This window comes from Diaporthe citri (genome assembly GCF_014595645.1).
Source record: "Diaporthe citri strain NFHF-8-4 chromosome Unknown scaffold_3, whole genome shotgun sequence".
NCBI lineage: Eukaryota > Fungi > Ascomycota > Sordariomycetes > Diaporthales > Diaporthaceae > Diaporthe > Diaporthe citri.
This window is the reverse complement of record NW_025064848.1, coordinates 3720465-3733093: the sequence shown is the minus strand read 5'-3', so window position 1 is coordinate 3733093 and position 12629 is coordinate 3720465. Positions and strand designations below refer to the sequence as shown.

Sequence of the window (12629 nt, the reverse complement as noted above, 5' to 3'; positions counted from 1 at the left end):
GACTGCAAGTCAATCCTTCAAGGGGTTGGTTGTCCTGTCACTAACAAATTAGGTAGCCGTTTGCATGAGCCGGTGCCGGTCTAGTTTCTTTGATTGTGGCCCCAGGTTGACAAAGCGAAGAAGCCCAGAATGTCATCCGAGAGCCCTATATATGTGTTGAGCCTACAATATAGTCAAGAAAAGAGGCTGTAAATGGTATAATTTAGGAAGCAGGGGCTGTACTGTACTGTAAAGGGCTGTCCCCCAGTAAAGCACATAACTTGTCCGTGAGCCCCTGAGTGAGCCAGCAATGCAATTGTGAATGGAGTATCCAGACCTTCAACTCAGCCACATGTCCTCACTGTATCTACTCGCGTATCCAGGCAGCTAGGCACCTGTAGATTTCCGAAGACACTGTCCAAGAGCTTATGCATCCTCAGTGGCGTATCGGCCTTAGGCCAGGTGGCAGCTTATTGTGCTGTGCCTTGTAGGTATGTAGACTGCCTAAAACAGGGTCTTGCCATCGAATGGGAACAGACCCGGCAGTGCCAACTTCAAGCTATGGGTGCAATATTATGCAGGTTGCATCTAGTGTGTGCGGTATGCGAGGTGAGAAAGGGTGCTGGCAACCCAAAGAAGCATGTCTGCCTGAATGCTTACAGCGGCTAAGCAGAGGGTCCAGCATGGCTGAAGGGAGTCACTGCCTAGAGAAGAAATCATATCTGTCAACTACGATGTTAGGATGCATTCCTGAACACGAATTGCAGAGAGGCACAACGCTCCAGCAGAAGGGGGAGAGTCCTCTTTGGCACGTGATTGCTGCTGCCTCCTCTCTGCCTCCCTCCCTGCCCCCCTGTCTTTTTTTGTTTTAGCGTAAGACTGGGATTCAGGAGGCCAGGCCAGGTTCCTTGTTTCGGGCAGGATCCAAACATTTGCTTACAGGGGCCACGTATCGTGCCGGGCCTCTCTTGCAGTTGTAGGCGCTTCTTACGGCAGTACATTACCACTCTGCAGACAGACTTCAGCTGCACCTTCCTGCCCTGCTTGTTCATCATCATCACCAAGTCACACCGACTATTCATTCACCTCTATAAGGTCTCCCAGACTGCCGCACACTCTCTCTTCTTAGCTTTCCCCGCTTTCTCTCCTTAGTGGACTCGAGGACGTCGACCCCGTCGCTTGTCGACAAACAGAGGCCCCTGGAACGCGCCTCTGCCTCCGCTCCCTTACTCTGCGCCAACGGCTGCCAACGACGTCCAAACCTGCCTTGGTCATCCAGATCAACCCATTGTTGACCCGATTGACCGCGCGAAATCGTGACGCCTACAATTGTAGCAAAGGACACCCAGCCGAAGCCAAACATGGCACGCATCCAGATCCCCATTGACGCTCTGACGAGCCGTCTCCAACTGGGAGACCGATTTAACAGCATCCGTTCTTCCTCCCTGTCCAGCCGATTCGCGAATCTCCGGCCTCTCTCTGAGTTCTTCGACTTCAAGCGGCTGTCCAAGCCTGAGAACTTCGCCGAAGCCCAGTCTCGTGTCAACTACAACCTCGGTCACTTCTCCAGCAACTATGCCGTGGTCTTTGCCATGCTCTGCATCTATGCTCTGCTCACCAACCCCTGGCTTCTTTTTGACATCATCTTCGTCGTCCTCGGCATGTTTCTCATCGGCAAGCTCAACGGCCAGGACCTCGAGATCGGCCAGACCCGCCTCACCACCTCCCAGCTGTACACCGGTCTGTACGTCATTGCCATCCCGATCGGCCTGATTTCTTCGCCCTTCAGCACCATCATGTGGCTCATTGGTGCCAGCGGTGTGGTCATTCTTGGCCACGCAGCAATCATGGATAAGCCCCTGGAGGAGGCTTTTTCCGGGGAGGCGGTCTAGGCGGTCGGCCGCGAGCTCCCAAACGTGCGCCCCAATGGGGAAGACCATCGAGGCGAGAGAGGGACTACATGGCTGCTGGCTACGGGCAGAGTATGTGGGGTAATGGTCAGAGAGTGGTGGAAGAGCTGGGGACTGGTGACGATACTGATACACAAGGAGTTGGTCTGGCTTCGGGGAGACGTTTTGCAAGCGATCCGCTTCGTTTTACGGGAGTAGATATGGGCGAGAGCATGGTGCGGTCGCGCAGGAGAGCCTACGAACAACCAGATGAAGACGACGACACTTCTGACTCGGACCAAGACTCGGAACTTGACGCCGGGAGCGAAAAACAGCTTGCTCTACAAGAAAAAGAAAATGCCTTGGTGGAATCTGCATTGCGACGAATACGGCGAGCACAAGCAAAAGGCAAACAGGAGGTCAAACTGAACAAGAAGGAGCTGGCAGCTTTGGAACAACGGCGCAAGCGCATGCAGGCCGAATCTGGCGGGAGCAAGAAGAAGAAGGAGCAGCGGTACGCTGTGCCATTGTCGCAGCTGGGGCCAATATCACAAAAGGAGAACCGAGCTCTTGTTGCGCCTGATGACACATTACCTCATCATCCTTCGCCGGGGACATTTGAGAGAACACAGGAGGGGAGGCTTCAACCGCCGGTTGGCTGGTTCGCTCACCCGCCGTCGTCCCGTCCAGGAACCGCCGATTCTCGTGAATCTCGCAGATCTTCTGGAAGGGCATCCGACCGCGAACTCAGCTCTTCCCCTTTCCAGTATTCTTACGTCCAGCCATCAAGCTCGCCCTCGAACCCGAGACATTCATCCGATCCCTCCTTACGGCATCGCTCATCCCGTGGTCCACTGCCTCACGAAGAATCATGGACGCCACAGTATGGCACATCCGCATCCACATCGTCAATACCCTCGGCACATGACCCTTTCAGATACATGACCTCAGGCCCGCAAGCTCCTTATCATGCTGGTAGTACAGCTGGTCCTCGTAATTTCTCCGGCTCTTCACCATACTTGGATCCTCTGCGCGCAGGCAATGCTGCTCGGCGCCAGTCCAAGCAGATCAGTCCTGATGACACCGAGAGTGAAGACAGCGATGATGAGGACGACACCAGCGATGAAGTGGGCGCGGGCGTGCGCATTGGGAGCTCAAACGTCGGGCCTTCGAGCGCTCGAGACCAGATAATTGTCGAGGAGGAGCGTGAACCTACACCGCCGCCTCGGCCTGTGACGCGATCAAAAAAGGCCTCGTCAGCTACATCGTCTCCTAAACGAAAACCCGTGGGCGGTGGCACTGGCCGCAAGAAAAAGGGCAGCAAATGAACGAGTCTTCTTCCACGATACCCTGGGCCTTCTGTTTCGCGTGCACGTGTCCATGTCTAGGGAGCTTGTGGATAGTCTCTTGGGTCGGCCTGTATTAATTATTATTATCTGTTCTGTTAGACTGGACTCCATAGAAAGGCGTCTGCGAATAGTATTGATTTCCCATTCCTATATTTCTCACGTCTTGCCTCTAATTACATGCCACGCCACAATTAATTCTGCTTTTTGGAGTGTATAGGTATCAAAAGACAAAATGCCACCCATAGTCTGGCCTGTCTCAACAAAATGTCGTCAAGTCGTTTCTTCATGAATCTCATTCAAGGCGCCGCACCCCTGGACCCTTGAGGTGACCCTTGGGATGACCAACATTGGCTGCCGGTCAAAACCAGTCCCTGACCGACTTCATCAGCCCGTCACCCCATCCACCATGAGAATCCCTCTCCCAGCTCCTCCTCTCCCACTGCAGCCCGCCGTCGTGGCCCCTCTCGAGGCTGACCCTGCCATCCCCACCCATGCCGCTCGCCATCCTCACGGCCTCACCCACGAGCCCCACGCCGCCGCCGCTCATGGCGCGCGCGCCGACGCCGAGCATCCTCTCGATGCTGGGCGGCAGGCGCAGGCCGAAGCGGGCGAGGAGGGCGGTCAGGGCGCCGCCGGTGAGGAGGGGCAGGACGACGAGGGTGAAGACCTTGACCGGGTGGCGCTTGGCGTAGTAGACCAGGTCCCGCAGCAGGCGCTTGAGCTGCTTGTAGGCGCGGGTGAGGAAGTTGGGCCGCGGGGAGCGGCGGTAGGACGAGGTCGAGGAGCGGTGCTTGTCTGTGGGGCAAGGGGGTTGCGTGTTAGCAGGTCATGGCGATCTTTGTATGTATACTTGAGCTGGTGGTTAGGGGGAGGGGTTTGCTGTACACATACCGAAGCCGAAAAAGCTCCTGGTCGAGGCATTGGGCAGCCCGAAGAAGGAGCCCCGGTTGCTCTCGTGCCGGGAGTGGCGGTGCCTGTCGTCGTCGCCGCCGAAGATGGACGCGGCGATGGAGCGGGCCCCCGGGGACCTAGAGCGGGACCTCGACCTCGACTTCGGCCGAAGAAAGACGGACCCCGACTTGCTGCGACGCTTGCTCGACGATCCGTGGTGCTTCGACTGGTGAGACTTGCGGCTGATCACCGAGGCCGAGTCCCAGCCGTCCAAGAAGCCCATGGCGAATTGTGGGAGTGAGCGAGACGAGGTGGAGCAGCTATACTTTATGCTATACGGTGTAAGTGAGCCGCCGTTGGCCGTTGAGTTTGACTTCTGACTCTTTTTGGGTTTAGATGGCCCCGTTCGAACAGATGGCAAGCGTCACGATCTGTCGCCGGGGGGGGAGGCTCCAGTGGGTAATGAGTGACAACTCACGGGGTGGAAATGCAAGCAAGCGCTTTGCGACCGTCATGAGATTGGACGGGGGCGGGAAGCTTCCTGGAGCTCAATTGAGCTCGAAGCGGTGAAATTGAGGGGCTGGGCCTGGTTGAAAGAAGCACATGCAGGCGACCCCTGAACGGCAACTCGCTGCCAAGGGAATTGAAGGCTCATTAGCGAATTCAGGAACGCTACCATTCGCAAGATCCAGGGGTCCCTTCCAGGGCTCCGATCAACGGGGCCCTGTGTGGAGTAAAACTCTGCCCCTCGTCTGGTGTCATGCCCAGCTGGAGGGGTTGCAAAGGTGCTGTGCTACGTACCTGTCTGCGTTGATGGGATGACTCAATCAAGGTCAACAACATTCGATCAACTTCGTACATAAGCTCTTTTCTGGTGAGTCAAACCCTCAATTTTATTTCTCCATCCTTCAATTCGTTCAATTGACTGGACCAACAGAGGACAGCCCCCAAGACAAGACCCCAGCTTCAGCAGTCCGGCAAATACACCCCCAGACAGCTCAACATGGCGCCCACCGTCCTCCACCTTCGCGCCGAGACCAAGCCTCTCGAGCACCGCTCCGCCCTGACGCCCACGACCGCGAAGGCCCTCATCGACGCCGGCTACGAGGTCCACGTCGAGAAGGGCAGCGGCGTCAAGTCCGGCACCACGCGCATCTTCGACGACGCCGAGTTCGAGAAGGTCGGCGCCAAGATCGTCGAGGAGGAGTCGTGGGTCGACGCGCCTGCCGACCACATCATCGTCGGCCTCAAGGAGCTGCGCGAGGAGACCTTCCCCCTCAAGCACGTCCACGTCCAGTTCGCCCACTGCTACAAGGGCCAGGAGAACTGGGACCAGGTCCTGGCGCGCTTCCCCCGCGGCGGTGGTACCCTACTGGACCTGGAGTTCCTGGCGGACCCCAAGACGGGGAGGCGTGTTGCCGCTTTTGGGTACGACATACACGGCGCTGCTTCAAAATCTTACTGTGGGAAATCAATGCTGATTTTGTTCGCGACGCAGATACCACGCTGGTTTCGCCGGAGCTGCGCTTGCCCTGGAGAACTGGGCATGGCAGTTGACCAACCCATCCGAGCCCTTGCACAGCGTTTCCTCATACCCCAATGAGAATGAGCTCATTGCAAATGTCAAGAAGGAGCTGGCGGATGGACAGAAGAAGGTCGGCCGCCTGCCCCGGGTCATCGTCATTGGCGCACTGGGTGAGTTATTGTTTGCTATTCTGAACGTCGAAAACGTCACTAACCTCGTTATTCTCCTAGGTCGCTGCGGCAAGGGAGCAGTGGACATGTGCCTCCGCGCAGGTGTGCCCGAGGAGAACATCCTCAAGTGGGACATGGCAGAGACAGCCAAGGGCGGCCCTTTCAAGGAGATCACCGACAGCGATGTCTTCATCAACTGCATCTACCTGGCTTCCAAGATCCCCCACTTCGTCAACACCGAGTCTCTCAACGCGGCTGGTGCTGACCGCAAGCTGTCCGTCGTCTGCGACGTCTCCGCCGACACCACCAACCCCTTCAACCCCGTGCCAATCTACAGCATTGCTACGACCTTCGACAAGCCCACCGTCCCCGTTCACTCGCTGGAGCAGGGCCCTCCTCTGTCGGTCATCAGCATTGACCACTTGCCATCGCTGCTGCCGCGCGAGGCTTCCGAGGCGTTCAGCAATGACTTGCTGCCTCACCTGCTCAAGCTGAACGACTGGCGGAATGACCCAGTCTGGGCCGGTGCTGACAAGCTGTTCAAGGAGAAGGTGGCTACCCTTCCCCCTTCAGCTCTGGAGAAGTGAGAGTGATATAGACAAGGGAATGGCATGGTATCGGGCGTTCTTGGTGACTGGATTTTGAAAAGCAAGGGATTTGGTGTGTGAAGACAAAAGGTCAAGTCATCTAGATACAGACTGGCCCTGCTTCATGGTGGGAAGGCTATATCCAACCAATATAAAGAAGCGAATAAGTCCTTATTCGCTGGCGACTGCTGCCAATGGCGCGCAGGGTATATCAAATTCGTGCCTATCAAACGTTGGCACTCCCCGATGGGTTCAGCTTCCCCTTCGTCGACCCTCCACCGAGCATTTTCCAGATCCGAGACTTTTCTTTCCTCAGCATCGCAGTCTTTCCCCTCTTCGGGGCCCCATCAGCCGTATCCACCGTCAACATGTCCTGTCTCCCAGCATCGCCGTGTAGCTGCTGCTGCTGCTGCTGCTCCGGGATGGAATTCACCGTTCCACCCACGGGCTTCCTCGTGATAGGAGTCACCGGTGACACCGAACCAGCCAGAGAGTTATAGGTCCCGACGCCCTCCGAGACCGGTGACACCTGGCCGGCTTCCGAGTGCGGCGAGGCCGGCGACTGCAGCGCGTACGACGGGCTGGGGTTGTACTCGAACGTCGTCCCCGACGTCGCCGTGCTCGCCGTCCGCGACTGCGACCGGGACTGCGACGACGACGACGATGAGGTCTGCCCGCTCACCGGCTCCGCGGGTAGCTCGACGGCGGCCGGACCGCCGCGCGGCGCGCTCGTGCCGTCCAGCTCGGTCTTGTTCCGTGCCGCGCTGGTCCCGAACGAGTCGATCTCGTGCCGGTTCCCGCCGTCGGTGGGCATCTCGGCCTTGTCGTCGAGGTATGGCTGCCCGTCGCTGCCGGTCTTGCTGGCCTTGCGGATCCCGGCGCCGGCGGTGGCGCCGGCGGTGGCCACCGCGGGGGTGGGCTTAGTCGGCAGATTGGAGGCGGTCCAGCTCTCTTCTACGTCCTTGGGCTTCCCGGCTGTCCACCTCTCGTACCAGCCGCCCTTTTCCTTGTCCTGCGCATCCCTCATGTGCCTCTCCCTCCTCTCTCTTCTCTTCTTCGCCCTCCTCCACCTGAACCATACTACCAGAACCAGGAAAATCACCACGACGATCACTGCGATCGAGATGCCCGCCTGCTCGGCGGGGCCCAGCCCGTGGGACGGGTGGTCCGGCTCTGGGATGTCCTCGGCTGGCACGACGCTGAACTCGCTGGACTCTACCTCCTCCGTGTCGTCGTCGATGTCTTCGTATCTCTTGGAGGTGGTCCACAGGAGACGCAGCCGGTACCCGGACCCGAGGGGCAAGGCTGTCTCGTTGACGTAGAACTGGGTGGAGCCCGTGTTGTCATGGGCTTCACAGGTACTGTCCGAGTCTTCTGGGCAGTTTGGAGCTGTGAAAGGGCCTCGTGTAAGTTTCTCGTCCTTGCTGTGCTGATCATGTGCGAGTAGGGGGAGGTGAGTGTGCAAGTGACTTGAGTAAATAAGTTGACCGACCTAATACCCAGTTGGCATCAGCAGAGTTGTCACTCTGACCACTACCGTGCACATATATCCCAGCTATAAAGCCCTGTTGGTTGGTCCAGTATATCGTGGTCCTCCTGCCGGCACCAAACTGTGAGGGGAACGACCTCGAGCCCGCGTTGTTGGTCACGAAGTCGTTGGCACAGCTCACGCCGAGCACGAGCGAGGCGAAGGCCGCCCACGAGAGTCCCGACGGCAGCATCCTGGCAGAGCAAAGCACATGCCACAGCCCTGACGAGCAAGTTCAATAGAGTCTCGAACTATTATTACTGACAGGCCTCCCAGCTCTTCAGCGCATGAACATGCCGTTGTGCCTGGAATGGGGTTGAAAGAAGCTTAATTTTTAGGAAGAGGTTCCCGTGGGGCGTTCATTTGGTTACTTGTACCAGCATGTTTTCTGTCCCTGCCCACTCACGGGAATGCAGGCTCGCCTTTTCTGGCTTCCCGAGCGACATCATGTCCATCCAACCCCCCTTGTCAAGCTGAACTCATCGAGCCCCGTCCCCATAGTAAGGAACGTCCAGAACAGCCCGCAGCAGGGAAAAACACTGGGTTCCCGTTCGACCGTCCCGCAGCGTGGCAGCGGGTTCTTGGGGGGGGGGGCCAAGCCACGCCAAGCGGCACGTTGGAGGAGGTGCGGGAGAGCTATTTGTGTAACTGTTGAGTGTCGCTCCTGCAGATGCTCGCGCAAGCACCGGGCGAGGTGCGTGGGCTTAGGGTACACGCGAGGAAAGAGATCGTCTGCAATCTGCCTCTGCTTGGCGTGCAGAAAGACGTTGCTCGGCAGGCCAACCGAGACCCCGGCCAGAGCTGCTCAGCCACTGCAGTGTGGGTCCTGCGGCCTTTTGCTGCCGTGATATCGAGCGATTGGTGGTAGCACCGGGACGCATCGATGACGGCCATGTCGGGGGCTTTTTTCTCCCGTTCAGCTCTGAGTTCAGGGCAGTGCTGGAATCTGCGACATGTCTGACCTAAGCGAGGTGTGCGTAACTCCTGGGAGGCTGGCTGACAATCATGTAAGAAGGGTGAGAATATTGTTAATCAATTTTGCCCGAATCATTGGTTGCGGCACATGACCGTGCTCGGAGATATCTATTATGTTTGTCCAGACAAAACGTGTCCATCGGTTCCTATCTGGCAAAATCATGACACCAAGTCGGTGAATACTTCCTCTCCCTGTCTGTACATTAAGAGCCCCTGTCATTGTCTTCTTGGAAGCTCCATCTGTAACGCACAATGATATGATAAACAGCAGAATCAATGGGACCGAGGCCACTTTCCAAGAAGAAACAAGCAGTACCATGCTTTTAGGCGAGCCGAGCGTGGCCGGTATGCGGGAGCTTTGGCTTGGCCTGACTTTCACTCAGTCTGTGTTGTTCATGCCTAGGAAATCCATCATCTTGGCGAAATGGAGACATTACGTTCCAACGCCCGGTTTCGTACTTAAGAACTTGATCAGAGATCAACCGGACAAGCTTCCTCGGTCTGGATCCATTTGGACCGTGGACGCAGCACACAGAATGCGTTGAGATAGTGTCTTGAGCAAAGATAACATTACCTATACAAGAATCTCACCAGAGCGATGATTATAGGGACGCAGATCATGCTGACGCCGGCAGTGGCAGAGCAGTGGGTAGCAAAAAAGCTAATGGCAAGCAGTCAAAGACAGGGCCCATGAATAGGTACATCAAGAAGCAGAAGACAGAGGAGTAAGGAATTGTTATCTACTATATAGCCTACTAGAGGATACCAATATGAATTCCATAGTATGGGCTCCATACCTTTTGGTGGGATAACCTCCTGTGGGATAACCTCCTATGGGATGACCTCCTCTCTCCTCTGGGATAATCTCCTCTGGGATAATCCCCTCTAGGTTAATCTCCTCTAGGTTAATCAAGGCTACTCATCAAGCACAATCACTCGTTCCTCAATCTCTTCTAAATATAAATCTTCATTCATTGCTACCCCTTTAGTCTCCTCGCTCCGTATCATCACCGACGTCATCCGAGCAGTCGGCTTGCATCCAGCCAGCGCGGACATCAGAGTTTGAGTTTGTTTACCAAGGAACAGGATGGGCTGGGCCAGAGTTTAACCTCGCCGGCTAAGGGAGCATCTTGAGGCTCTAGAGTATCACAGACGGTCGAGGGTAGGGTGACTGGGCAGCGATTTTAATAAAACTAGTTTCCTTGGCTCCATCTGAGAATGCTCATTTCATTTTGCTTCCTATGCTACTGAATTAGGTTCTCGAGATCCGACCCCACCAAAGCTCAAAACAGCCCCAATTGAATCCGAGAACAAGGTCGTAGACACTTATATTTTTAGAAAAGTCTAGCCAGAACTATCTTACTAGCAGTCCCTTGGCCAGAAGACGAGCCGGGTACATGGTAGCTAGCAGTGACGATTTAGACTCGTCAAGTCGACGCTAACACAAAGGCTGTAGTTGTGTGTATAGCGTCGTTCAACAAGCGGTTAACTTCATGTGTCCGCCTCAGACGGTTCATCATTTAGCAAGACCTACCAGGGGGGAGGGGGGGTTTTGTTTAGGTGCTGCGACCAAGTCAATAGAATAGTGACATAATAGTGACATACTGTCAAGGTTCTGACAGTATGTTTTTTTGTGTGCCTTGCATTATTTACATGTTACTAACATGTAGTCATTCTTGACATGCTGTGATATGATGTTAATTCTTAATATGGGAGATTAAAAAAAGAGCTTTTTTTTCCTCGTCCCTAACTTAACTATTTATTTATTTTTTACTAGCTTGTTTATTTACTATGAAAGGATTTATATAACTATGGAGATTTTTAAAAATAAAAATAAGTTTGGAATTAATAATTTAAACTAAAGCTCTTGGCAAAGATTTATACTAACATTGGATGACATAAGATTAATTTTAACATGAAGTCAATATTGACATGATTTAAAGCCTTGACATAATTTATTTCTGATAGTATTTTGATAGTATTTTGCTAGTATTGCATTGTAATTTCAAAATTTTGTTTAGATCTCAAAACATGATTGCATTGCGTGACCCATACAAAGCCCCCCCCTCCCCCTGGTAGGGACCTAGAAATGAAGTACAGCGGTGGATTCCGGAGCGCTTCCTCCTGCAATAGCCCTGTCAGAGGCCGTACCGAACTTGTATTCATGGCTACCTGGACGTTTGGCTCAAACCAATGAGGTTCAACTAAAACGATCGTCGGTCCTGTCCGTGCCAATAACAAATATGTCACACTGGCCCCCTCAAGGAAAAACGGTCTTCAGGGCGTTACCATAGTCCGTATACGACGAGCCCTTCTTCTCTACGTCGTAATCGTTCCAGTATCCTGTCGTACTTGTTAGTCACCTGCTACGGAGCCTAAAGTGTTGCATTCTGGAACATTCCACACGAAAGACGGGGATCCGTAAAAGAACAAAAGGTGCTTACCTCCTCCCCCGAGCGCACTCCGCGACTGCCAACCGCTGAACCGGGACTGAGCCTGGGCGGGCGTCACGCCGAAGGACGGCTTGGAGTCGTTGATGACCCAGAGGAGCGGCACGACCTTCATGCTCAAGGTACTCTGCCAGCCGACGGGGTCATTGCCCGCCCCGCCGTCGTAGCACTGCAGGTACACCCTGTCCAGGAGCAGGTTCGGCTCCGCGAGGCCGCTGTTGAGCTGTGACCGCACCGAGTTCCAGAAGCCCGAGTTGGTGTAGGGGGCGATGGTGTACTTGTACCCGATGTTGCCGAGCATGCGGCCGAAGGCGACGGTGCTGGAGACGTCGTAGATGGACTCGTCGTCGTTGTTGACGGCGTCGAGGCCCCAGGCGGTCTTGAGCGCCGCGAAGTTGCGGTACAGCCTCGTCGAGGACCCGGTGCCCGGGCTGGCCACCAGCTCCTTGATGTGCTGCGAGTTCATCGAGATCTCGACCCGGTTGACGCCCGTCGTGCCCGTCTTGAAGGATTTCACCTTGTCGGACAGCGCTGTGCCGCCGACGTAGGCACCGTTGGATGCGATCAGGACATCCGAGCTTCCTGGGGTGTTTGAGTAGTACACTAATGGGATATCGAATCAGCTATACTATCAGGGGAGAGATTTTCCCATGGAGCACAATAGGCACGGTGCACAACTTGCTCATGGTCTTCTTCGCAAGCTGTGCCCCGGCCAAGTCTTTTGGGACGGCTCGTTCAGAAAATGGAGATGTTCTCCTGGGGTTTCTTACTGATGTCGCCATTATCGATCACACCAACACCAAAGATGATGAGACTGTTGAAGCCAGAACTCTTGATGGCTGCGGTGTTGGACTTCAGCACGTCCTTGAACAGGAAGATGCTCCTGATATTGGCAGCGAGGACATTGCAGAGGAGAACCTGGAAGAGCAGAGCTCTGGCTAGACCGTAATACCTCATTCTCCTGAGACGGTGTGGCCTGCACGGCGACCGAGCTGTCGGATTGGTGACTCGGAGTTAGGAGAGAATGCTCGTGACAGATTTCCAACCCGGTTTACAGAAATTTCCAGATTCGCGCAGAGACTGAGCACCAGTGAACGGATGGGAGTGCTCTCAATCTGAGCAACCGGAACGCGGGTCGGAGGGAGGGCTATGCGAGCAATTTATATATATTCTACACTGGTTTTTAACATTGGTGGTAAAATTTATGGGGCAAAGCCCGCCCACTTTCTCGTGTCATGTCCGTCAATAAGCATCTCAGCCAACACTCTCACCGATTTCCCCGCGGC

At 55.1% G+C, this 12629-nt stretch overlaps 6 protein-coding genes across 6 annotated transcripts; 3 read left to right on the top strand and 3 right to left on the bottom strand.

Annotated features, from left to right (window-relative positions):
- Positions 1-1340: 1340 nt before the first annotated feature.
- Positions 1341-1871, top strand: INS49_008602 (uncharacterized protein; the record flags this gene model as incomplete). Its single annotated transcript, XM_043169342.1, has 1 exon — positions 1341-1871. The coding sequence occupies one exon, from the start codon at positions 1341-1343 to the stop codon at positions 1869-1871; it is 531 nt and encodes a 176-aa protein (XP_043027022.1).
- A 68-nt stretch (positions 1872-1939) lies between these two features.
- Positions 1940-3196, top strand: INS49_008601 (uncharacterized protein; the record flags this gene model as incomplete). Its single annotated transcript, XM_043169341.1, has 1 exon — positions 1940-3196. One exon carries the CDS (start codon positions 1940-1942, stop codon positions 3194-3196), a length of 1257 nt encoding a protein of 418 aa, XP_043027021.1.
- A 379-nt stretch (positions 3197-3575) lies between these two features.
- Positions 3576-4391, bottom strand: INS49_008600 (uncharacterized protein; the record flags this gene model as incomplete). The annotated part of the gene is made up of 2 exons (XM_043169340.1): positions 3576-4012; positions 4109-4391. 2 exons carry the CDS (start codon positions 4389-4391, stop codon positions 3576-3578), a joined length of 720 nt encoding a protein of 239 aa, XP_043027020.1.
- A 720-nt stretch (positions 4392-5111) lies between these two features.
- On the top strand, positions 5112-6390 carry INS49_008599 (uncharacterized protein; the record flags this gene model as incomplete). Its single annotated transcript, XM_043169339.1, has 3 exons — positions 5112-5536; positions 5607-5803; positions 5864-6390. 3 exons carry the CDS (start codon positions 5112-5114, stop codon positions 6388-6390), a joined length of 1149 nt encoding a protein of 382 aa, XP_043027019.1.
- A 226-nt stretch (positions 6391-6616) lies between these two features.
- INS49_008598 (uncharacterized protein) lies at positions 6617-8111 on the bottom strand (the record flags this gene model as incomplete). Its single annotated transcript, XM_043169338.1, has 2 exons — positions 6617-7779; positions 7883-8111. The coding sequence occupies 2 exons, from the start codon at positions 8109-8111 to the stop codon at positions 6617-6619; spliced, it is 1392 nt and encodes a 463-aa protein (XP_043027018.1).
- Positions 8112-11153: 3042 nt separating this feature from the next.
- Positions 11154-12300, bottom strand: INS49_008597 (uncharacterized protein; the record flags this gene model as incomplete). The annotated part of the gene is made up of 3 exons (XM_043169337.1): positions 11154-11236; positions 11338-11946; positions 12114-12300. The coding sequence occupies 3 exons, from the start codon at positions 12298-12300 to the stop codon at positions 11154-11156; spliced, it is 879 nt and encodes a 292-aa protein (XP_043027017.1).
- Positions 12301-12629: the final 329 nt, after the last annotated feature.